This window comes from Bicyclus anynana, chromosome 15, assembly GCF_947172395.1.
Source record: "Bicyclus anynana chromosome 15, ilBicAnyn1.1, whole genome shotgun sequence".
Classification (NCBI taxonomy): domain Eukaryota; kingdom Metazoa; phylum Arthropoda; class Insecta; order Lepidoptera; family Nymphalidae; genus Bicyclus; species Bicyclus anynana.
In genome coordinates this window covers 12,636,070-12,663,783 of record NC_069097.1, presented here as the reverse complement: position 1 = coordinate 12,663,783, position 27,714 = coordinate 12,636,070, and the positions used below count along the sequence as shown (strand labels likewise).

The window sequence follows — 27,714 nt, the reverse complement described above, 5'->3', positions numbered from 1 at the left end:
AGTAAATAATATGTCAACTGTAAACAACTCATTATCAGTTCACAAAATTGATAATATTCTAAAAAATAATTTAAGTAGACTTAGAACAGACCACATGAGCGAAGAAGAAAAACGAGAAATAAAAAGACTTTGTTTTAATTATAGAGACATATTCTATGCAGAAGAATTGCCTTTAACATTTACACATCAAGTGAAACATAAACTTCGTCTTACGGACGACACTCCCATTTTTGTTAGAAATTATAGACAAGCACCGAAACAAAAACAAGAAATTAAAAAACAAATTGATAGTTTATTAAAACAAAATATAATTAGAGAAAGTGATTCACCTTGGTCGTGCCCAGTTCACATAGTTCCGAAAAAGTTAGATGCTACAGGTGAACAAAAATGGAGACTTGTCATTGATTACAGAAAATTAAATGAAAAAACTATCGAAGACAAGTACCCACTACCTAATATTAATGATATTTTAGATAAATTAGGTCGTGCACAATATTTTACAACATTAGATTTAGCTTCAGGATATCATCAAGTGGAAATGAACCCAGATGATATAGAAAAAACAGCGTTTTCTTCAGAAAGAGGTCATTACGAATTCTTACGTATGCCGTTTGGTCTAAAGAACGCACCAAGTACATTTCAACGTCTAATGGACTCAGTTCTTCGTGGTATAGATGGTGTACTAACTTACTTAGATGACGTAATTATCTATAGTACATCGTTACAGGAACATATAGACAAATGTACGCATGTTTTTAATAGGTTTAGGCAACATAATCTAAAAATACAATTAAACAAATCAGAATTCCTACAAAAACAAGTTAAATTTTTAGGTCATACATTGACAGATGAAGGTCTTAAACCGAATGCAGATAAAGTAGCAGCCATTAAACAATTTCCTATGCCTAAAACCCAGAAAGAAATCAAATCATTTTTAGGACTTGTAGGTTACTATAGGAAATTTATAAAAGATTTTGCAAAGTTAACAAAACCCTTAACCGTATGCTTAAAAAAGAAAGCAAAAGTGTTAATAACGCCCGAGTTCATAGAATCCTTTGAAAAGTGTAAAAAAATTCTTATGAATTCTCCTGTACTACAATACCCAAATTTTGAGGAATCATTCATACTTACTACTGACGCTTCAGACGTTGCCGTAGGCGCAGTATTATCCCAAGGAAAGGTTGGTTCGGATAAACCGGTAGCCTTTGCTTCCAGAACATTGTCAGATACAGAACAAAAATATTCAACAATAGAGAAAGAACTATTAAGTATAGTTTGGGCAACGAAATACTTTCGCCCATACTTATATGGAAAAAGGTTTACAATATTCACAGACCACCGTCCACTGACGTGGGTTATGTCCCTTAAGGACCCTAGTTCAAAATTAACACGTTGGAGATTAAAATTAGCTGAGTATGATTTCGATGTCCAATATAAGAAAGGGAAACAAAACACAAACGCAGATGCGTTATCGCGAGTTAAAATAGTTTACAACAACGACGTAAAAACTGTTCCGATGTCGGATGAACAATTATTAGAATTAATTTTAGGTCAAGAAACCCAACCGCAACCTGGAACTTCGCATATTCCAGATGATTTAGAAGGAATAGATTTAGAAACACTAATAGATGCTTCTACAATTCCTCAAATAAATCCCACCATTAGTGAATTCAGTTCAGATTCAATTCAAAATCCTATCACTAGTGAACAAGAAGAGACACAAGAATCTATCCAATTAGAGTCAGAATTACCGTATAAAATACCTGAAATATCTGATGCGATAGATCGACAGCTAAAACAATTTCACATTAGAAGATCACCGGGATCAGAATATAAAGTAGATGATAGAACAAAAGGTAAAATTGTAATTAAAGATGTTTTTATACCAATTAACGATACAGAATCACAAATTATTAAGTTTTTGAAAGAACATACTATTCCTGACAGGATATTTCATTGTTATTTTTATAACGAAGAATTATATCCTATATTTTCTCAAGTAGTTAAAACAATTTTTAGTGACAGAGGTCCAAAGTTAATTCGATGTAAGAATAGAGTAACGTTAGTAGAAAATAGTAATGAACAAGTAGAACTAATTAAAAAATATCACGAAGGAAAGAACATTCATAGAGGAATTCAAGAAACTTATAAACAATTACATAGGAATTACCATTGGCCTAACATGTTACTTACAATTCAAAAGTTTATTAATAAATGCGATAAGTGTCTTAAAAGTAAATACGAGCGTAATCCTTTACGTTTACCACTATCCCTTACGGATACACCACAGAAACCTATGGAACATATGTTCATGGATTTGTATAGTAGCGGAGGCGTAACGTTTCTCACAATAATAGATAACTTTACGAAATATGCACAAGCATTACCATTGAGTGCAACCACTAGTATACATATAGCAGAAGCGTTATTACAGTTATTTTCTATAATAGGAGTACCTAACAAAATTACTACAGATTCAGATCCGAAGTTTGATAATGAAGTAATTACTGATATATGTGCGTTACATAATATACATATACATTTCACTACACCATATAATCCTAATTCTAATTCACCAGTTGAGAGACTTCATTCAACGTTGGCAGAAATGATTAGAATACAACGTATAACTGATAAAGATGAACCAGCAAACTTAATGAGGTATGCAATCATAGCTTATAATAATACCATTCATTCAGCTACAGGTCTTACACCATTTGAGTTATTACTAGGTCATACTAGCAGTAGAAATCCATTAGAATTACATTATCCTAAAGCATTTTATCAAGAATACGTAAATAAACATAAAAAGATAATGGAAAACGTACATAAATTAGTAAACAGTAAACTATCTTCTGAAAAACAAGCTGTAATAGAAAGAAATAACAGAAACACAGAAACAGCAACGTTTAAAGTAGGAGATAAGGTTTATAAACAAGTAGCTAAGAGTTCTCGTAGTAATAAGTTAGAACCTAAATATATAGGACCATATACGATTATTCACATTCATCCTGAGCAGATTGCAGAAATAATAGGTAAACATGTGAATTCGAAGTCTATTAGAGTGCATTTCAGAATGCTTAGACGTCCTGGAAATTTTTCAGAACCGTCTTCACCGTCGGTGCAGCCCTCTGGTTCTTCGGAGTCGCCGCTGTTATCGAACCAATAGATAACCACAATGGAGTGATGATTCTTAAGGAAGCAACCGCTCATCACCAAGTGGATACCTATCACTTAGTTATAGTTTATAATATAAGCAACTTAAGAGATATATACGTAGAAATTAGTCGTGATTATATCACATTCAATTTAATTCAGACGAATACGTCATATTATAGACATAGTTTAGTTCTTAGGAAACAAATAGAATACTTAATCGATAAAGTCGAAAGTAAATTAGTTTATCTAGGATCTAAGATGATTAGTGCAGGTAGAACTTATTTGCCTAGAGTTAAGAGAGGTCTAATTAATGGATTAGGTTCAATAGTAAAAGCCATTACTGGAAATATGGATCGAGAAGATGCCATTAGATTAGAAAACGAAATTCAACAAATAAAGCGGTTAGCATTAAATAAACAACACCAAACGTTAGGTTTAATGACAGATTTCATGAATGAATATAAACAGGGTTTGGAAAATATTAGTAATAATCAAAGGAAGTTATCTAAAGCAATACAAGGTTTAAACAAGCAAAATGGAGCTTTAGATAATCAATTGCACATAAATAGCATATGTAGTCAGATAGAGATAGCTTTGCAACAGATTTTTGATAGATTACTCACATTGGAAAACGCTTTAACGTTCTCTCATTTAGGACGATTGCATCCGAGCGTGGTTGATCCTAGTTATCTAGTATCTGAATTAATTAAAATAGAAAGGGATATTAATAAAAATAACTTACGATTACCGTATTCACCAACAGTCGAAAACATTCATTTATTAGAAAAAGCTATAATAGTTAAAGCTTACAGCACCAATGAGTCGCTGAACTTTGTTTTGGAAATACCGTTAGTAACTAACTATCCCTATAGTTTACTTCACTTATATTCCATTCCCAATCAACAAAATATTATCCTCATTCCAAAATATCCTTACCTTATTTTGGGAAGCAACAAGTTCGCGTATCCTCACGAACCGTGTTCGATGATCACCGAGGAAAACTCCATTTGCCGTCACTTGGAATGGAAATCACTGAAAAACTCTCAAGATTGCATCGCTCAGCTACTTCAACATGAAAACCCAACTAATTGCACATACGCTGCCGCAGATTTTGAAGATAATATGATAAAGCAAATAAAGGATAATAGCTGGATTATTATAATAAAAAAGGAAGAAGTCATCAAGACAACCTGCGGGAATGACGTCCAGTATCAAAGGAACCATGGCGTTGTCCTTATAACAATTAATAATAAATGCATCGTAGAAAAAACCCAGCTGGCCTACCCTTTGTTTATATATTATTGCGACCCTTGTCGTCGTAGCCGTCATCCTGAGGTGGTACCTTCGTCGTCGTCGAGGACTACCAGCAACGATAGAGAATCATCAGCAGTTGCAGTTGCAGGAACAACAGCAGCAGCCTTCTTCTTCATCGTGCTTCAAGCTTAAGGGGGGAGGAGTTATATCAGCGTAACGCCTGCTCCAGGAGGCTCATCGTCTTCAGTAGCTATTAAGATAATCACCTTAATGTAAACTTTCAGTTAGAATTAAAATCACTTTTGTACCAACGCTCTTAGCGAACGGTTGTCCGTTTCCTGACTTTTCTTTGTATCACTTTTCATTTTCAATTTTTAAAAAGCGAGTTATACCGTCCCGTTCATTAACTGCCGCCTTGACTAAAATTCGTACTATTAATTTAAATTTATTTATATATATTATTTACCATAAAATAATCACCGTATTAGCAGCCGATGGACATTGGACATCTACTGCAGAATATACGCCTTTCGTAAGGTCTTAAAACACCACGGTTTTGAGTCACCTGAATCCAGCGACTTGCTTAATGTCACGAGTCCACCTAAAGTGTTTTTTAGATAGCATGGATAAGGTGACAGTTCGTTTAACTCTTGAATAGTACATAATATGAACATAAGAGTCATTCGACGGCTAAAACAGTGAGAAAAGTGCATAAACACTAACGCAGTATACTCGCCAACCGTTTGAAAATCAAAAACAACAACAATAACAAAACACTTTGTACTCGAATAACTCATAGTTTTTCACGAAAATAAAGTTATTGGATTATTGTTTTCCTGTGTCGTGCGTGTAATCGTGATCACAAACAATAATTTAAAGCGAAACAACAGCATTGAACATAATAATAAATATATACGACAAGTGAATTGAGGGTCAAACATTAAAAAACGTCAAATTAAAAGACAAGTTAGACAGCGACGATACGGATTACAAAATTCATCATATTTTATAAGTCAACCTGTGGCGTGATTGGAACTGCCCTAGCTTCCGTAGTCGAGTCCCTCGGTTCGAAACCCGGATTAAAAAAAAAATTATATTTTCGGTTTTTTATATTTATCTAAATTTAAATATCAGCAATATATAATTAAATTATAATGGAAAACATCGTACAACTTTTAAAAAAGATACAGGAAGATTTGAATGAAACAAAAGACAGTGTCCGAAATAGCGAAATCAACTTGCTAAACAAAATTAATGAGAAATTCGATCATGTACAAAGTAAGCTACAAAGTTTAGAAGATACTGTTAGTTCACAGGAGCAAAGATTAGACCTACTTGAAAAACGAGTCAGAGAAAGGAACATTATTATTTTCGGTATAGAAGAAAAAGAGCATAACTACGACGAACTAAACAAGAATATCCTTGATCTATTTAATGACGTTATGAAGATAAGTTGTACCGATTTCGATATACAGTCCCTAAGGAGAATAGGCAAGAAAGGCGAAAAAATAAGACCTATTGTTGTAACACTTTCTACATTAAAAAGAAAAATCCAGATATTACGCAACAAAAAATTATTGGAATCCCAAAACTGTTACATTAAAGAAGACTTTCCGCCAAATGTCTTGCTAAAGAGACGAGAACTTCAAAACAAAGCCAAAGAACAGAGGGAAAAAGGTAACAAAGTGTTCATAAAATATGACAAACTAATTATTATTCCACCAAATGAAGCCTTAAACAGAGGAAATAAAAGAAGCCATTCAAGCTCTCCTCCAGAAAAATATACTCGTTATGGGACTACTAACAAAGCGCCACACCCACAAGCACAGAAAAAGAACACCTTAACATCCTACTGGAACAACAAAAATGGACGAAATTTTACTAAAAAAGAAAAGTTTGCAATTACGGAGTCAGCCATACCCGGTTGTAGTGGCATAGAAAAATAGCAATCATTTACTACGGACCCTCTCTCTCCTCCAACACGATTGGTCAGCGTGGAGGAGTATGACCAAAACCCCCCAGTTACAACATATAAACCAAATACATTATATTGTAAATCCAAACTTAAAATTTGTACATATAACACGAGATCTCTCGCTTCTCCAGAAAGACTTATAGAAATAAATCATGCATTAACAAATATTAACTATGATATATTAGGCCTTGCTGAAATTAGACGAGAGGGATGTAAAATAGAAGAATATTCAGACTTCATCTTCTTTTACAAGGGAGAGAAACAAGGATCACATGGAGTTGGATTCATGGTAAAAAAGAAATATAAGAACAATATAGTAGATTTCACTGGATTTTCCGATAGAGTAGCACTTTTACAGCTAAAAATTGATAACTTTGATATTTCTATAATACAAGTATATGCTCCGACAGAACGTAGTACAGAAGATGAATTGGTCCGCTTCTACTCTACTTTAGAAAAAGCACATGAAAAGTCTGACAAAAATGTGTTTGTGATTGGCGACTTTAACGCAAAAATTGGAAAACCAAAAGAAAACGAAAGGCTAATTATGGGTTCATACGGGTATGGACAAAGAAATGAAAGAGGAAAAATTCTAATATCATACGCATTTGAACATAAGCTGTCGATTATAAACACTTACTTCAATAAAAAGCCAAATAGAAGATGGACATGGATCTCACCGGATCGAAAAACTAAAAACGAAATAGATTTCATATTAACTAACTGCCTGAGATACGTAACAAATATTGAAGTCCTTAATGAATTCGATTTCCCTTCTGATCATCGCCTCGTAAGAGCTACACTAGTATTAAAAAACTTAAAAAAGAGCAGAAAATCATACAAAACCTCTATACGCATACCAATAACGGAATCAGAAATCCAAACATACGTCAACAATTTGAAAGAAAACCTTAAACAATTAGCTACCTATCCAAAAACAAGTGAAACAGTCCAAACCTACTATGACATACTAGAATCCACAATTAAAAATAGCTCAGGATCTAACATCCAACAAAAAAAAAATAACCTAGATATTCTAAGCATTACAACTAAAATGCTTATAAAACAGCGCGCAGAACTTTTAAGAAAAACAGGCAAAAATAAAGATTCAAGACGAGATTTAGGTATTCTATTCAAAAAGACAAACAAAGCCATTAAAAATGACTATGAACAATATAGAAAAGCAAAAATAATAAAAAATATAACTCAGTATAGAAGTAGTAAAAAGGCTTTTAAAGAATTAAATACACATAAAGACTGGATACAGACTTTAAAAAAAGGTGCTAGAAAAACAAAGTCAAGAAAAGAGTTAATGGAAAGCGCCACTGAATTTTATAGGCAGCTATATAAGGGTCAACCAAATACACAAAGCCTAGATTTACGAGATTTTGAAAGTATAGACTCAACAAATGAGTTAAAACCAATTGACGAAATAGAGATACTAAAATGCATAAAAAACCTAAAAACAGAAAAGAGCACGGGACCAGACAACATACCTAACGAAATATTAAAAATTGGAGCCTATCAGTTGGTGGTGCCTTTAGCAGACTTATTTAATATGATTCTAGATACTGAAGTTGTACCGAATCAATGGCTGTCTTCAGATATTACACTTCTGTACAAAAAGGGTGACCCTTTAGATATTTCAAATTATAGGCCAATAAGTCTACTTTCTAGCATATACAAACTATTTACTAGCATTCTCGTGAATAGAATAGGACCTGAAATTGATAATTTTCAACCATACGAACAAGCTGGATTCCGTGCTGGATTTAGCACAATGGACCACATACATGCAATGGAGCAAATAATTGAAAAGTACAAAGAGTATAACAGGACCCTGTATATTGCATTTATAGACTATACAAAAGCATTTGACAGCATTTTTCATGATTCCATCTGGAAAGCACTAATAGAATGCAATATCCACACAACATACATTAACATTCTCAGGAACATCTATAAGAATAGCATAAGTAAAATTAAACTAGAAAATAGGGGAGATATAATAAACATAAGTAGAGGAGTCAGACAAGGAGATCCACTATCTCCAAAACTGTTTATCGCAGTACTGGAAACCATTTTTAAAAAACTGAATTGGATAGACAAAGGTATAAATATAGCGAACAGACATCTAAGCCATCTACGGTTTGCAGATGATATTGCTCTTTTTGCTGAAAACAGTAATACACTGGAAAAGATGATTAAATCCCTAGACACTGAAAGTAAAAAAGTAGGTCTAGAAATGAATATAACAAAAACGAAAATTATAACTAATAGTATACCTAAACAAATATACTTAAATAAAACTGAAATCGAATACGTTAATTCGTATATATACTTGGGCAAGCAAGTTTCATTCAATGATTCCAACACCGAGGACGAAGTGGATAGGAGAATAACTTTAAGCTGGAATAAATATTGGTCACAGAAGGAAATTATGAAAGGCAAATATAGTTTAGACATTAAAAGAACTGTCATGGAAACGTGTATACTTCCTACATTAACTTATGGTAGTCAAACATGGGTCTATACAAATAAAGTTAAAAACAAAATAGCCATTTGCCAAAGAGCGATGGAGAGAAGTTTACTGAATCTACGCAGGCTACATAAAGTGCAAAACAAAGAAATAAGAAAGAAAACGAAGCTAACAGATGCGGTACAACGAGCACAAAAACTGAAGTGGAGATGGGCTGGCCATATCGCTAGATCAACAGACCAACGATGGACTCACTCCACAACAGTATGGCCAGGTCCAGGAGGAAAACGAAGTGTAGGACGTCCGAAATCCCGTTGGTGTGATGACCTTATACATATAGCTGGAAGAAATTGGACAGTAATAGCAAAAGACAGAAACAAGTGGAAGGAACTGGGGGAGGCCTATACCCTATGAGGGATCCTTGTAATTTAAAAAAAACTCTTTTGTTATAAAAAAAAACCATATTTTTTAACATACCTATTGTAAATATTAAATATACTAACACTAGATTTAAGGAATTATTGTTACTAAAAAATATTGTAAATGTTATAAGGAGAAAATAAAAGGGCTTTATTATTATTATTATATAAGGCAACTGTTACTATATTCATGTTAACTGAAAAACACTTTAGCGGTCAACACTGCGCTTTCCAGTGTCGTCATTCTAGCACCTTCAGAGTTTGAGACCCTATGTCTGACAGTTCGTCAAACTGTGTCCCACCCATTGCCACTTCAGCTTTGCGACTCGCAGATCTTAATCCTTAACTTAGTTTCTTTTGCTGATCTAATTTCTGATTAGATCACGTAGAGATACTCCGAGCTAATTCCTTGGCCTGCTGAGTAAATAAGCCTTATGAGGCCCATACTACATTTCAGGTCCGGGATCTGGATCTAGGCACGTAAAACCCAGATTAATTACATAAGGACTAGTATCGCACCCCAATTCACTAACAAAATTGTTAGTCATTTTGTGTGAAAAACGAGCTTAGATTTAGTATATATCTTATACTAAAGTAGAAGTTGTTGCCCGTTTTTTACACCAGTCAACCACACAAAAATTTATTTTTACGGAGCTATAGAGACAGTTCTTATAATCGCACTAGCGGACGCCCGCAACTTCGTCCGCGTTTGATTTAGTTTTTCACAAATCCCTCGGGAACCATAGATTTTTCCGGGATAAAAAGTAGCCAATGGGTTAATCCAGCCTATAATATATCTTAATACCAAATTTCAACTAATTCGGTTCAGTAGTCGAGGCGTGAAAGAGTAACAAACATCCATATGATCAAAATCATCAATTTTTTGCAAATCTCGGGAAACCATTAATTTTTTCGGGATAAAAAGCCTATGGGTTAATAGAGAGTGAAATCTATTTCCATTTCAAATTTCAGCCAAATCGCTTCAGAAGTAGCGGTGTTAAAGAGTAGGAGTAGGTACCTAACAAACATCCAAACAAACATACATCCAAACATCTATACAAACTTTTGCGTTTATAATATTAGTAGGATTAGACCGTTGATCATATACTTTGTGAGAAAAGTAACGTCTAGCGAGACAGGTCCCTATGTAATTAATCTGAGACGTGAAATAGCGGAGCGTATCTATTTATTTATACGTATTCTTCTTTAATAGAGTTCGTAAAAGAATTACGTATCCAAAATGAAATTAGAAAAGTAAAGCGGGCGCAAAGATTCGATTACTAAGTTTGGATAGGCCGCACAAGTTGGAATGTGGCCAGCGAGACCGAATGTCGGATAACTCGGAAATTCCCGACAGCTTATGTAATCCACATCTCTTCCGAACTTTGCCGCTCTTTGATATCTAGTGTTCAATGTTAAACTTCCTTTTTATAGTCTAGTGTCTAGACCTTGTACCTATGTTTCATCCTACTAATATTATAAACGCGAAAATTTGTATATATGTTTGTTACTCTTTAACGCCGCACCTACTGAACCGATTTGGCTGAAATTTGGAATGGAAATAGATTTTACTCTGGAATACATAGGCTACTTTTCATCCCGGAAAAATTCATGGTTCCCCCGAGGGATTTGTGAAAAACTAAACGCGGGCCTCCGCTAGTACCAAATAAATGTTTCATTTAAATGTTATTAGATAAGTTACATGCCTACAAAATCACCGCAAAGTGTTCCGAATTTTAGCTAAACAATTTTGTGTTCACATTATATTTTATTCATGTGTATAGTTTTTACACTCCCTGAACACACAACACAGCTAGACAATATTTATGTATTATTTGTTTAAATAACTTTCGTTGTTTACAATGCGACTAAATATTAAGACATCGTATCTTGGGCAGGTCGTCCATTATCTATATCCATTATCTATATACTTAAAAATTTTAGCGAAAGAGCAGAACATTATTTATGTATACTAGTTGTTACATGACGAGGTAGATGAATGTGGTAGGTATTAGAAAACAAAACACAAGTTTTCATTAAGAAATAAAAATTTTATTATTATCAGTTCAAATATCGTATTTACATTCTTTCAAATGAATAGAAGCACGTTGTTTACAATAATAAAAAAAAAATCATAATGAACTTATTGGCCGACGAGTCTTCAATACATCGAAAATCAAGATAATAAAAATTGTAAATATCCTACATGATTATAATTAAATTAAATCTCATATACAATTCCCATTAATGCGTCGAACTTGGTGAACTGTCAATATATTTAAACTTTATTGCCAAGAACTTAAGACTAAAAATTTCTTATTTGAAACACTCGGATTTTAATACTTTTTTTTGTATAAAACAAAATTAACACAATAACAACACAACAGTATTGTTAATTTATAATTTATAAAACTTAAATATAAAGACAGCTTCACATAACATTTCGATAAAACGATGCTTTAAAAAAAATCGTAAACCATAAATCGCTGGCAATTCGTTTCATATTTGTATTTTAAACTTCATAAAACAAGTAATGATTAGCGATTTTTAGTTATATTGTGATGTAATATTATAATAAAAAGTAGGGTGAAAAAATGTATTGAAGAACACTTAATCATCGTTTCATCAAAACGTCCAAGTCACAGAAATAGAAAAAAATATATATTAACACAAAACAGCAATGGCAACTTGTACAGGACTCGGAGAGACTAAACAAAGACTCGGATAGACTAAACAAAGTAAACTAATAAGACTATATACACAATTTTCACCTACCAACCAAATCGTAACATCAGTTCTTCAATAAACAAATGCAAAATACATTTAACGCGACACAGTATCGCCATTTTATAACGATTACACTTGTTTCTCATTGATTATATTGAGCCCGTTCGGTCTTATGAATAAAATATTTACATATAGAGTGCCAAGTCTGCGATTCCAAGTACCTATTAATGAGGTCGTGTTGATAAAAAAGAAAAAAAAATACACACGATATTCCGAATTACTACTAGAGCACTCAACAAAATGCTACCAATAGCAGAATCACTAACAGTCGTTTTCAATAACCTATCTATCCACCATTTCGCTTACTAAAGTTAAGAAAATCTATCTTTCTATTCTTATCTGCTTTTCAATAACCTACTGACAGATAGTTTGACTGTTACTGATAATCGAAGCTATCTATCCGTAAGCTTGGGTAGGTTATTAAAAACGCCCGTTAGAAAACACCCTACGATGTGTAGCATAACCTTAAAAAAAGGTCCTACGTAATTCAGCATTTTGTTTCTCCCCATAAAAATAGCATACAGCAATTTTAGATCGCGCTTTGCAGGTCTTTGCAAGTTTTGTGGTTGCCGGGACTGCAATCTCAAATACAGTAAATTAATATTATCATTCAAAGAATGATAATATTATATAGTAGTACATTAAAAAAATAATTGGTATTTTTTTTTCAATTTCAAATTATGTATGTACGTTTACTGTATCATCTTTCATATCATCATATAAATATTTATAAGACCGATTTAATTTGATGGAATCTCTGTGTCCAAAGTCAATTATTATTAACGTAATGTGTTGTGATGAAAACTATTTAGGCAAAAGAAAATTTTAACAAATTATGAAACCTTAGCTTTTGCATGTCTGTTAATATAAAAATGCGTAAAATAATCGATTAAGGACACTGCAGTTTCCATCTATTAAGTTTAACAAAAAGAAAAAAAAATCATAATTTAAAGAAAAATATTTATTTTGCCCAGTTCCCGTAACAAAGACATCATAAAATAGTCTTCTTCACTTATTTTTTTACAAAATTGTAAAAACAGTTCGTAATAATGTGTGACTATAATAATTATTATTATTTATTAGATATCTTAACTAAATATATCATTATAATATAATATAGGAACCGGCTACTTAACAGAAAACATTAATGTTCGTCAATCCGAAACAAGTGTAAAAAATATATGAGGACTAAATTGATGCTTTCACAATTTAACTTTTTTTTTATGATAACTAATATCGTATATGTGATTTTAATACATCGATAACATAAATATCAATATAATGCCAGCCACACACGCTTAAGTTAACTCAAGCCAAGTATATCCGTGAAATCAAAAAAATAATCAAATTTAAAATTAAAAAAAAAAACAAAATATCGATTTTTTCACTACGAACATCCCATAAGCGCGATGCAGACCCTACTGTGAACTTAATCGTGTGCATCTAGCATTAGAACTGTGGTTACCCCAATTCAAAAGTTTAAATTTCCAAATTGGACCGCGTCAGGAATAGCAATCACGATGGTCGTTAATGAATAAGCGAAACGCCCGTTAATTTCAACCAATAGCAGTTGACAATGCACACTCCATTAGCATCAAATTAGTCCTCATTGCATTGCAACATATTTCACCATTCAGCTAAATGCTCCATTTTCAACAATATACAGCCTATATTACACGGCCCCTAGTGTAAGTTTTCCAAGCGTTCGTGTATAGCGCACATTATTCAACATTGGTGTCGCCAAACAATATATTGCAAGCTCCATAATTTGACAAATTAGCCTAAATTCCGGTAGCTTGAACATTTACACTAGGGCTTCAGAGTCTTTATTGAAAGTTTTCAATTAAACAAATCACAATCGAATGTTTTTCTTTTAATTCATTTGACGCCTCCATATTTTCGAAAACTCGCAACAAATGTGATGAAATTTAAAAACTTCCAAAAGAGACTCGGTCTTACATCACAAATGCCAGTGCCTCACTCAACGGGTGATCTCCATAGCTAATTTACACACATAGAAAAAACTCAACAAATCATTTACACAGAAAGTATTGCGTTTCTCTATACAATTTACTCGCTAATTTGGTGTTCGGAGCCGAATTAGGTTTAACTAAGCGGGGAGAACGGGAAACGGCATTCGACAAGCGATTTACAGTTACGATTTCGTTCACGTAACTTCCCCGAATTATGCAGCCTAAGATAAAGCGCCCAATTTTGAAAAGATTACACCCAGTTTAGAAAAAAGAGTATTAACAGGGAATCACAAATGTCGTAAGTTACCGATGTTATGGGAAGATGACGTAAAATTATGACGTCATTGCGAAGTTTTATTGTTTTATTCACCATCGCTTCAGTGCAAACATACTCATCCGTGAAATGATGGAGCAAAATATTTACCACAAAGTTCGTTTGTTGTACAAACAATAATAAGTAATAAAAAAGTAATGAAAAACTCCAAAAAAACGGACCTCTTTAATATTAACGACATTGTGGAAAGCGTACTTCAGTTTACCTTAATATAATAAAAATATAAAACAAAATTAGATTTGAGTTATTTAAAGACCAAACGATAACATAAAGTTCATCACATTTTCTTATTCCTAGAAAGTTCTCAGAATGAAAGCTCGTGATTATTTTAAAGGATATTGGAAATGTGGAGGAAGTCTGAAATTTCGTGCTCGAATGAGTTGAATGCCGTTTCCCGTTCAATATGAACTTTCCTAAAGCTCTGTATTCACTACACTACACTAATTATATGCTAGTGTCCGCGCACACTGACAACTCAACACTATAAGAATGATAGCACATTGCCGCATGTATTTTCAGTAACAAAAAATGTATGACTGTCGCAGCACAAGTTTGCAAACGCTGCTATGGTCAAGGGCATTTATTTGAAACTTGCGACAGTGTGCAATCAATTTTTTTTCGCCTAGCTAGATGTTCACTTGTCGTACCTTCTGTGAATATGGCAGTGAATAGCATACGATTTATACGAATAAGGCTCAGCTCACTACTGTGAACTTTGTTTCAGAAGTATTTATTTAGTTGAATGTTTATTAGGTACACTTTATCAAACTAACTATGATCGACATTTCTTATACGAATTCGTGTTCAACTACTATTTTTAATAAGTCTTAATATAGTGTCTAGAAGTAAATAAAATGTGACTGAATAATTTGTAATGCCGAAGCCAAAACTAGAAAATAAGTTAAAGCTATGTATTTTTAAGTAAAGTGGTGAAAAATACATTATTATTCTTTGAAGTCTTTTTGAAAGCATACGAATATCATCGTTATCAACCCTACTCTCCAGATGTATTTGAATTTTAACAAAACCCTTCCTTAACTATTTATATAACAAAAGCTTCGCAATATTACTGAAAATAAAAATTCAAAATCTTGTCACTATGGGTCTATTCAAACATATCGCATTCAAAATATCTAATTTCTTGGATACCATGGTGTTATTAGTTAGTGTAAGCATAAAGTGATTCAGAAGCGTGAAAAATTATGATACTAAAGTAATCTGCGTATATCACAATGTGCTTGGAAATAATAAAGTCCCGGATGCAATGAAATTCATACAATTTAAAGAAGTTATTCCTCCGTGCCCCGACGTAACATTGTCTAGGCCCTGATGCCCAGTCAGGGTAAAAACCAAACGTTAGAATTGCGTCGACAGACTACTCTAGTAAAATGGAAGCTTTTCCTACTGAATAAATTTTGCTCTCAACTCAGTCGAGTTTCATATAGTAATTCCAACCACTTGTATAACAATGAAGTTTTTATCCTATTCACTAAGCGAAGCAACATTGTAAACCCATCAAAACGCTTTCAAATCACCGTTTTATTGCTTCGTTCATTTTATATTCCCTGCGAATGAAATGAGAAAATCTCGTCGAGTCGTCGCATTGTCTTTGCGAAATGTCCTTCAGAAACTTATATTAAATATTTCAAGAACTCTTAGTTGGACTGCGACCATCTTCAATTCTCTGTGAATATAAACTTTGGATGTGATATTGTCTTCCAAAAATATTTAATAAGTTCTATTGAGAGTGTAAACTCAATCTGGCACGGCAATACTTTAGAACATATGCGCAGGATATAAGTTTGCCGTACGTAATATCGTCGCACTGCCAATGCAGTACTTTTTGTGTTCGAGCTTAATAAAATACTAGAACACAAGCACAAAAAGGTTAGGCAACACAAATATTAGCTCGTCTTTGTTTCGTACAGCTGCATTGCGATTCGGCTTGTTAGCTTTCGGTGGACACAATTTTGCATAGCAACTTTAATGGCAATTGTGGAATGCTTTCGTAATTTCAAAGAGATGTGAGGTACCTACATAACTTTTGAAGTTTCAATTCCGATGTGGGTAACGATTTTGAGCGATTAAAAGCAAAGTACACTGTTATGTTTGTGACAATATTAAGACAAAACTGTCTGTTTGAAATATCACCCCCAAAATATATGGACAGTAATATTTTTGTGACATAGCCCTAAAAATAATAATTTTAGGAGGAGATGGGGTAAAGCGAGATCTTTGTTTGACTATTCTTTGAAGTTAGAGAAGTCAGGATTGTATATACAGACTCATGTAGATTTACAATCAAGTACTATTGAATTTTTTCTTCGAGGGACTTTTTTTCGTCACCCCTGACAACACTGAAGGACCTCAATTGTTGATATGTTTGAATACACCACTAAGCTGACAGACTTACAATATTGCCAGAGCAGTGACTACACTTCGGACACAGAATACCTAATATTTATTGGCACAAATTGGTGTTCGTTTGCTAGCTTAATATCTATTCATTTCACGAATTAACCTTAAACTATTCATTATTGTGTTAAACGTTCTCAAGTTGCCAATGTGCCGGCGTCTAATTTAATTGCACCCCTAACCCTAACGACGTGAGGGACCACTAAACAGAGCCGGATTTCCTGTTTCATTTCTTTACACTAATGTAAGCTTGAGGCTCTGTGGGAAATGTCCATTACAAACGAAACTAAGCCTACTAGCCTTGATAGAGCTTATCCGGAATTACGAATAGTTCTCTTGACTTGAACACTTCTGAAGTTAAGCAACGAAAGATAACAAAATCTGGGAATAAAAACATACATATATCTACATGAAAAAATCAACTACATCATTCGGTGGCTAAATGTTCAAATAATTCGTTACTTAAAAGTGAGGATTGTGCTAACATTTAGATATATAAAGAAAATATAGCTGTCAAAATGACGGTGCTATTCTTACCGCTGCATGCACAATCCTACAAATGATATTTGAGAAAACTTTGAAATATGTTCTATCCATTTTCATTCATTCGTCATTATACTATTTTAATAGGCCGCTGCAGGGCCAGTCCTTTTATTTGAAGCTTTTAGCCATCATGTTTCTCCAGTAAGGGTGGCTTAAGCAAAATCTTTCTTCAAAACTGTTCCTTTAAACATTGGGATATGCCTGTGTGGATTGCTCTCTTGTATGTTTTGTTTTACAGTACCATAAGACATTTTGAACTCGTACTCTGTCTTAGTAAGTTTCGGACTTAGCTTAATTCGAAGTGGACTTTCCCCTTTATGCCCTAACAAGGTAACGGTCAAGTGCTTGTAATAAATTCTGCTAAACTATTGCTCAACCGTTCTCTCGCTCTGAAACCTATCGTTTCAATTATCCAATATCCCCAGATCCTAAAAATTTCGCTAAACTGGTAAATTCACTAAATCAGCTAGTAAACCTAGCTTACCCATCTACATTCATGGTACAGATTTAATTAATATTTATTTATTTATTAAGTATATTTTCTATAATCGAACCTATCACGTTATTACTTTACAAAAGGACGGTCCCACACTTAATAAACTTGAGATCTTGTTGTTTTAAATTAATATTCTGTTGAAGTCCCTGTTGAATTTGTGTTGTTTGATGTAAATTGTAAACGGTCCTTCGTTTGCTATGAAAATAAAGTTAAAAACGCGTGCAAGAAGTAAAGATAGAGACATTAAATCACGCCATGTCAACTTTTTAAAATAGGTGTTAAGAATGAGATCATACAATTTAGAAATTGACTCCTCTTAATAAAGGAGTTATTGAGGCATATTCACATTCTAATTCAGCAAAATATTAACGAATACGGTTTGAATTAAGCTGAAACAGCAGGAATTATAGACCAATCAGATTATTGAGCGATAGCGCGATTTGATCACTCCAATTCGGACGTTCTCAATTAGGTCAAACTGCTCTATTTCGTTAGACGATTAACTAAGTATGTCTCTATCTTTACAAATATAATCCACCATAAAGTTACTGTTAGCACCGTACCAATGTGCATAATAATGTTGATCGCACATTACATCAGAGCTTGATTTGATATAGAATTTCATCGTCATATTATAAAAGCTGAAAGTTAGTCAGGGCAGGCTCCTACCATAGAGAAGTACAGTACGGCATTAATGAAGTGTGATCCGTGGTTTTGGGAGGTTTCAGCAAGGATTTTGGACCCGCAATTGTGCCAGTATTAAAAAAAATGCATTTTTTATATTTTTCTCAAACACTAAGCTCTTGCCAAAAGTTTGACCTTTAATAGGCTTTTTCGAAGCACTGCCACGAAGTTAAGTGAGTGTTAATTCGTGACATGATTATTCATTATACCGAGAAAAATATAACAAAATACGCTTAGTACTTACGGTAGTTTAGGGTTAGTTTAGCTAGTTTAGTTTCTAGACCTTTAAAACCTGCCAAAGAATCATATAGTCCAAACTACATATTTTCCTTCCGTACTAACTTCTGCTAGGAACGTTCTGACAAACATTCAGCTTCAGAAAGTCTGGCGATCACAGCTCTCGTTTTATAATACAAAATGTTTCGCTCAACTCGTGTGGTGTAGTAATATGCGACCAGCTTAAACGAAAGCAAAATTAATTATATTAAAGCTCCAACAGCGTGCAAATTTAATGTGATGTATTTTTTGTTCGACAAGTGTTCAGTAAAAGTGTCCCATTTTCGGTGACTTTTGAACGCACAAATTACATTTTACGAGTAATTACCGAAGAATACAACAACGTTGGTATGTATAAATGATTTACATTTGTGACTGTAGCACATTGCGTGTGTAGTGAACGCTGAAAAGTGATTAAAAGTGACATATTTTACTCAATTAAGAAATAATACACTTTGGGTATATTAAAAGGTTGCAAATTATAGTAGTAAGTACTTATTTAAATTTTTGAAAGAAACTGGAAATAATATCAAATGGAATTTTTTACAAAGGACGTTTTACGACCTTCGAATGGGCAAGCTTCCTTTGTTCAGACACCAAAATAGGACACTCCTAATGAAAACCCCAACATAAACAATAAAGCTCGGCGTCGACTAAAAAGAGGGTACGTCATAAGACCGCATCATAGCTCACAATATCCCATAGTAAATATAAATAAACATCTTCAAAATTTTTACCAAAATTATGAGCATATATCCAGCGTAAAAATCTCCATTTAAAATAACTCATACTCTCAGTTATATTCGTAGACATACATGGCACACTGCTCTGTTTAATATATATATATATATATTTATACAAATTAACGGTACACAACGATACCTAATCAGTATACCTTGTCACCATAGAATAATTGAATTATATGGATGGATAATATTAGAAGCTTAACAAGCGCTAACGTAGAGTCGAAGCGATCGACGGATGGAGAGAAGTTGAAGGCCCGCACTACTTCGACGCAGTTCTAATGTGGACTTCGAAGCGTGGACATGTTGGCAACACTGAGATGTTAACGACACTCGAGTGCTGGCAACATTGAGGAGTTGCCAACATAATGATACAGGTAGACAGATTATTGAAAACGTTTGTGAAGGCAGCAGACAACTCAGTTTTGTTTGGCTTTAGATGTATTGGTAATAGACAATCGTTCGACAGAAAACAATTGTATAGATAGCAATGTTTGAAACTGAAGAAGCATTCCTTTACGAAACGAACCTTAATCCATCATTTCACCATCTAAATCCAAACGGTCTTTCCGCCATAGATTGACTTATAAGTATTACAATATCACTAACACACGTGGATTCATATATCTAACCTCAAAGTCCAAATTAGAAGGAGCCACGCCGAAGAAGTGATTAGTTATCACCTAAGTATACTCATAACCCGTCGTAGCAACATCACGTGTCGTTGCGACAATTCAAATCTTAAGGAACCCGTTAACGATCAAGCTTTTAGCAAATCAAACGTGCCTTTGTGTGAAGCGTTTGTGATTGACCAAGTCAAGTTAGACAAGCACATTTGTCAAACATGTTACGATTGTTAACCATGTCTCTCAGTACTCTCCGTGATGAACTAAAAACAGTTATATTTCAACGAAATTAAATTTCAGAATGAATTAGTCGCAACGCGCGTTTCGTGTCACAAGCAGTGGCGGATTTACAAACTTGCCGCCAGAAGCTGTTAAATTTTTCCCTCCTACTGACCTCTGAAATACGCCACCCAACTCCCATTTATAGACGACAGACGAGAGTATTCAGGTTAGAACAGTTCAGTACAGATGATAAAGTGTCACGCAAATTTTAGTAGTTTACTATATGTACACTTCGTAGACGTACAGTGCTAGAATATTAGTTAGAGATGATTTTCTTTATTTCTGTAAGTCAAAATATTTTGCGCCAAATTTGCCGCCCTAGGCCCCAGCCATCTCAGCCTACTGGTAAATCCGCCACTGGTCAGAATTATGCCAGAACCGTCAGGCCGTCATAGGCGATGCCCGTGTAGTTTAGCTAAGGGGGTTTGGTCCGTCGAAACTGACCCGTTCCGACCGTAGTTACGACTATAGGAATTGAAAGGTACTAACTAACGAACGCACCGCAGCGGGAGGAACAAATGAACATAACCGCGGCCGCCTTAGTCTTCGGGGTGCAGGCACACGCCCTCCACCGTGAAGATCGACACCTCTGCAACAATACACGTATGTTAGATTTAAGAACATTCATATTATAAAACGGAAGAGTTTATTTGTTTGTGTGCATGTATGTTTGCTTAATAGTATATATGCTATGTAATAGTCAGACTCATGTCATTCCTCATGAGTATCAAAAATATATTTTCCCAAGATATCCTGGCAGTTCCGCAGATTAGAGTGTTAAGCAAACATGATGCAGTCTACGGTGGAACGTTTTTACATTAAACATGCCTTACCACTCTTGACCAAAATATATCTTGTACAATACCGAGCTTAGGTAATTGCTTGTCTAGCAATATTACGGCTATGCGATCGCCACACATGGGAGCCATGTCACAACTAAAAACGCCCTCACTTAAAGCCAGAAGCGGCGTGTTGTGACGTTTGGCGGCTACCAGTGTCACAGGCCTTGTAGGGTGTCTTTATATAAAATATATGAAAACTAAAGAAAAGAAGTTTGTGGTGGCGTGGCTCACAGGACACACACGGCTACACACGACAGCCACAGACGCCGCCACAAGAAGCAAGAAGGGGGAAAAGTACCTGAAGCACGCGACAGCCACTTGTGGCCGGTGGTCGACATTTGCGCTACTTTTCGACTCTAACAGGTTTATTGAGATTATGGAGACAGGTGTGCGAAATCGCGCTAGAGACGTGGGGCGGCGTTTAGTGTTTACCAGTGCGGCAAGTCTATACAAAATGTATGAAAACTACAGAAAATATTCCGGTAGCGGCAATGGTTGTGGCCAGTGGCCCGTGTGCGGTAGACCTAAGGCTCTGTCCAGAAGACATGGAGTTGAACGTGGACTCGCTCTAGCGTGTAATCTTGACGCAACAAGGCGTCCCTAGTATCTCGACTCGCGCGCAATACGCGCGTATCACGCGCGAGTCGAGAGTCTGGCGTAGTGCACGCGATTTACGCGCGTATTTTGAATTCGCGCGATGCTTGTGGACGCGATGTATTGATGTCTACTACTTCGACAAGGCGCGTATGAATTCGCGACGAATTCGCCCCATCTGGGCAAGGTCTAAGCGGTACTCACCGTCGGGCAGGTGGTGGAGGCGCGCCGGCAGCGAGGCGAAGTACTCGTGCGCGAGCGCGCGCGGCGCGGCCAGGCGGCGCGAGGGGTCGGGCTGCAGCAGCGAGGCGGCCAGGCGCTGCGCGTCCCGGCCCGCGTCGCGCAGGCGCGGGAAGGCGGCGGCCAGCGGGCGCGCGGGGCACGCCCCCCAGCGCGCCACGTGCGCGCGCAGCCCCGGCAGCCGCGACACGCCGATCCAGCTCTCCTCCGTCGGCGTGCCCACCACCTAAGCACAATCGAAGCTCAACTGAGACATTCGCTAACACGATCGCTTTCATTAAATAAAAGCCATCATTACATAGAAGAAACTATACTAAAGCCATTTTCAAGGAGTATTACTTACTAATAAACAACTAAGTAATGAGGGTAGAAAACGCATGTCATTTCATAACTTTTTATTTTAAATTATGTATTGTTTTACTATAAAATATTATTCAAAATATATTAGCTATATCTAATTATTTTAAACTTATTAATAAATTTTTTTGTCATTAATTTAAGAACAAGTTAATTATAATTATTATTAGGTGTGAAATTATTAGTGAATTATACCCTCATTTTAAATAAGTTTGTTGGTAAACAGTACTTCTCGATTATGGCTTTAGTATAGTACGAAGTTTTTTTTGTATTTTTTTTCCAAATAGTAAAAATCTTGGAAAACTCTCGCATAATATGCGTCAAACTTTAGACCCCTCTGACGTTGCTACGTGCCGAACTAAGCAGCTGAAGTAACCTCGCGGGGGTTTCTGTACACTGCAAATCGAAGAATCGAAGCTTGGCGCATACAATAGGGACAATGCAACTAATAGGAATAATAATTTTGAAACAAAATTAAATAACGTAAGATTAAACTAACGTTTATATTATGGACGAGTTTTTTGTCACGATATTTAAGTATCATACCTAAGTATAAGCTCCAAGTTGACAAACAAAGAACAGCTCAATAAGGACGTACAAGCCCCAGTAAAAGCAATAGTTCTCTAAATTAACTTTAGATAGGACATCTGCTTAGTCCTCAACTAGAACTGTGGAACTGTAGCTACCTAGTTACCTACCAAGATACTAGTGCCCTAAAAACCTTTTCCCGTTCTTTTGTAGAATCAAAGCCCTAAAACTTAAAAACCGAAATCCAGGATCATAACACATTCTACTAGACTTTCATTTCGAACTAACATTATAATAATACAACTTATAATTACATTACGTATTATGTTTAAGTTTATTATTTCAAAAAGCACTTGTAAAGAAATGAGTCTTTTCAATAAAATTAAAAAATCGCAATTTGTACAAACAATCGGGATCGACGCCAAATAAAAATGAAACAAAGGAGAATGAAACGACTGTCGGTAAATAAACACACTCGTCTAATATTTATTTTGTTTCATAAACACTTGATGTTAAATAAAACTTCAAAGTAATTAAATTTGGGTAAAAATGTTTTCAGTGGCAGCACTTAGCCTTTGTGTCGAGTCACAAAAGGTCACAGGGCAAAGGTTCCCCCTGTATATATATTAATCATATTACAATGTACCGTCTGTGTGACTAATTAGGGTAAGGCCCCGAAAATTAAATATTGACATAAGACTAAAGTCAATGTACGTATATACTTTTCATCAACGGCATCGTTGCGAACATAATTTTATTGTACACACACTTAAATGAATTGCGTTTTCTTGTTTGGAGAATATATCCTAAAATAGGTTTACCTAATATCTGTACTGTCAGTATTTCTTGCTATTAGAGCTCTAAAGGCTGACTGGTAAAGAAAATTTATAACGAACTCGGACAATACAATACCTAATACATGAAAATCTCGTGTCACGGTGTTTGTGATCGTGTTTGGTAAAATCATATAATTGGTAAAGTCATAAAGTATTTTTCACCTTCCTACCCCACTTCCCAGTTTGTTGGCTGAACAATGTTGTACTAATGTTGTATTTTCAAAGTATTTTTTTTCATACAAACCTGTAAATATTGACTGTTGAGGTTACAAATAAGTACCGTTTAAACAACTAGGATTTAGAGAACTAAATTTACTTTTTTTTATATTAAAGCTGCTAAAACCATCAACTATAATAGATCATCTTTTCGTAGAATTCTTTCGCTACGAACATAGACTGCGCACACGATAAGTTACCACGTGGCCAAAATCGGAACTAATCAAAAGTGCCGCTATCTTGTCGTCTATCTCTATCGGTCTTTTGGCGGGTAAAAGAGATCAGTAACGCTGGCAACATAATTACGCAGCCAGTCGCGCGCAGACTTATCTTGCGCGCACTCTACATGGGTTTTCCTATCCGTCCGTCCGTCCGTCCGTCCGTCCGTCAACTTGAGCCATATACCCTTCGCAATTCCACTAGCAATACCCTTCGCAATTCCACTAGCAAGTAAATCCTTTACACCAAAACACAGCATATCTACAGCTACTGCTTGGCAACAGAGATAAGCTCTGTCATAAACAGTTCTACTACTTTTACGATGTTAAAGTTTTCAAAGCTTGCTTGCTGTGCATTTATTTTACATCTTTAGAATCTGCCTGACTATGTTTCTCTAGAATTTTCAAGTGAGAAACATCGGATAATGAAGCGATCCTAAACAGACGCTAACTTTTTCTTTAGCTAAAGTGTTTTTCAGATAGCATGGGTACGGTGACAGTTTGTTTCACTCACACAAGTTTGCCACGATTCACGATAATAGTAAGTATTATGAACGTCATACAGGCAACTGTCACCGTACCCATGCTATCTGAAAAACACTTTAGAATGTTGTTTTGTTACCTTAAATATCTTATCTAGCTGGTCATTGGTGTCCCGTACACCGGGGAAGGTAGGCACGCCGCAGAGCATCTCCACGAATATGCAGCCCACGCCCCACATGTCCAGCGACGTGGAGTACTCTGTGCTGCCCAGGAGGACATCTGTGAACATAGCCTCTTATATAGACCCCCTATAAACTGTTTGTCGCTGATAGCTATCTTGCGATTGGTTTCTGATTACTGTCAAAGCGAAGATTGACTGAGTTCGCTAGTAGTTCATTACCCTCGTGCAATCAGATCAGAATGGGATAACACCTTTTGGAACTAAGGCACGACCGTAGCGTTGCGTTAGTGTTGGATGGAACTTTGTCAAAGTAAAATACGTAGCACCCGTTTAGGTACTTTTACAAAGTTCTATCCCATTCACATTGCGTGCGGATTATACTCAAGTACATCATAATCTGGTTTTCTCTAATGCGTTAATAGTAATATCATGAAGAGAAAAGATATATTGTCAACCAATAGCGGCAATTTTGAAATATAGCTCTATCTTTCGTAACAATATTTTCGATTTTTAGGGAAATTACTGGTGGTGGTAAACATTTAACAAAAAAAATCGTTTCAATGCATTGCATTTTTGTATAATTCCTCTTGAATTTGAATTACACAAAAACTAATACAAATAATTAGTAATTGAAGTTTATCTATACGCCATATTACTTATCTTATATGAACCTATAAGAAAAAACAGATTTCTTTGATGTTTTATTTGATCTCACTCCAGCATGAAACATTGATTTTTATTAATTACATTTTATTAATTAATTAACATCTTCAAGGTTTTTTTTTGCCATCCGTATAATATAAAAATGCCAAAGACTGAGCAAAATTTCAGTATAACCTTAATAATTTATTATCCCAAGAAGTCTTTGAAATGTCCTCAATCTTGTGCCCTCTAAGTACAAAACACTTTCTCAGTATTTTATTTATAAGCGAGGAAAGGACAGATGTCCTTACCAACTACAGAAGTTTGACCTTAGTTTTACTTTGTTTCACGTCTATTACACTTTCTAAACTCAAAAGGGTCAGATTTCATTTTATTTACGCTACGGGGGGAGTATATTTAATTGCGCTTTGGGAAACTTTTGTCTTAACCTACATTTTATTCTGTCGTCTTTGACTACAAACTTTAGAACATTCCAGAAACGAATTTGAGAAGTTTTCTATAAAGAGCTGATTATATTAAGGAGCTACATAAGAAAGGTTGTTACGGACCAACTTTGGTGAAACTATGCCCGCTTTCATTAGTTACGGTAGGTAGCTTTAGTTGGTGGGTTACCGTTTCAAAAGTTACCTGTTGTTTTAATATTCTGCTTTACAGTATTCAGTATTCTGTCGGGACTGATATTATGTTCACTATTCAAACATATATAGCAGTTCATAAAATCTTTTTAACAAAAAAAATCTTGGCACCGCCTTTAAAGTGATCAGAAGGTAGCACGTAGCAGTAGGTATTCGTATGTGCTACGTTCTGATCACTTTGAATAATGTTCTTATAATTAATGCTGTTATTTTCGCTTTTTAGTTTATATTTGTGATTTTGAAATAGGTTGAATTATTTTTGGTCAATGAGATTTATTTTTCTCTTTTTAGTGTCCTACCTAGCATAGTGAACGAAAACGCTACGGGCAATTTCGTTAAATGAGACCAATCTGGAAGTATACTCTATCTAACAAAAAGAAATTTCAAAATTGGTTATGAAATGACGAAGTTATGAGGTAAAAAACATTAAAAAAAAAATACACGCGTCGAAGAGAGAACCACCTCCTTTTTTTGAAGTCGGTTAAAAATATTCGTTGTAATAATTTGAAACGCTTAAAATTAATTGAAAACTCCAAAACATTGTTGACAATCAATCAACTGTAAACATTGTGATGGATGATGGATGGACTTCAAACTTGCTAATTTAATTTTAAATAGTTCCAATTTCGCACGCCCCAATTTTCCAACTTTCTCAGTAAGTAATTTATTTTCTCGCGATAGAATCAATATTTCAATTAAAAGTTTATCATCTACAGTAGGCTAATAAAATGCCTAATAAAAATTAAACAAAAATATGTTTAGATATGGAAATAATTCAAGCATTATAAATTGAACATAGAAAGAAACCCTTAAATGTAAATAAGTAATACTGAAGTTTTTAAAGTTCCCAAGGGAATAATGAAATTTCATGGGACATTGTTTATTTAATTAAGAAAGAATACATTCTTTTATCAACATATCATAACATATAAATAGAATTGAAGTGTCAAACTGTAAAAATAACTATATTTTTTCAAATGTATTTCAAGTTAAACACAAACTAGTTTTTTTTTTAATTTTTCTGTTTGTATGTCCGTGCTAATCTTTGGGTCAATTTTAATGGGACTTTCACTAGAAGATAAAATAGGTTATAGAACAACATATAAGCTTTATTTTATTTCGAAACAAATCCATTATTCCCGTGTAATTTATGAAAGCTATATATATATTTATACGTAGAAGAAGTTGCGAGCGTCCCCTAGTACGTAATATTACATTAATTCGAATCGCGCCCTGTGGCCGAGACCGCTTGAAACTAATTGCTTGAAACGTTTGAACAGCAGCTGTTCTGTGCCCTGCAGCTATTTGAAAATCGATACTGATATATCTTCGAAAGATAATAAACTGTTGGTTGGAACTACATCTATTGCACTTTCCGGACTGTTCGCTATTCTCTAATACTATTCTCCAAACGCTTTGACAATGTACGACTTTAGCTCGTTATATGTGAGAGTTGTAAATACTCGTGCAAGCTAA

General features: G+C 34.8%; 1 protein-coding gene across 6 annotated transcripts in view; it reads right to left on the bottom strand.

The window, feature by feature from the left end:
- Positions 1 to 11,316: 11,316 nt before the first annotated feature.
- The window catches only part of LOC112048378 (cyclin-dependent kinase 14), a 169,897-nt gene continuing 153,499 nt past the window's right edge, over positions 11,317 to 27,714 (bottom strand). For all 6 annotated transcript variants that reach the window (XM_052885972.1, XM_052885970.1, XM_052885971.1 and 3 more), the window contains exons 10-12: positions 24,899 to 25,038; positions 22,086 to 22,347; positions 11,317 to 21,034 (exon numbers count right to left, since the gene is read on the bottom strand). In XM_052885972.1, coding sequence (XP_052741932.1) covers positions 20,985 to 21,034; positions 22,086 to 22,347; positions 24,899 to 25,038 — 452 coding nt within the window. In that variant the 3' untranslated portion in view covers positions 11,317 to 20,984. The remainder of the gene's footprint in view (positions 21,035 to 22,085; positions 22,348 to 24,898; positions 25,039 to 27,714) is intronic.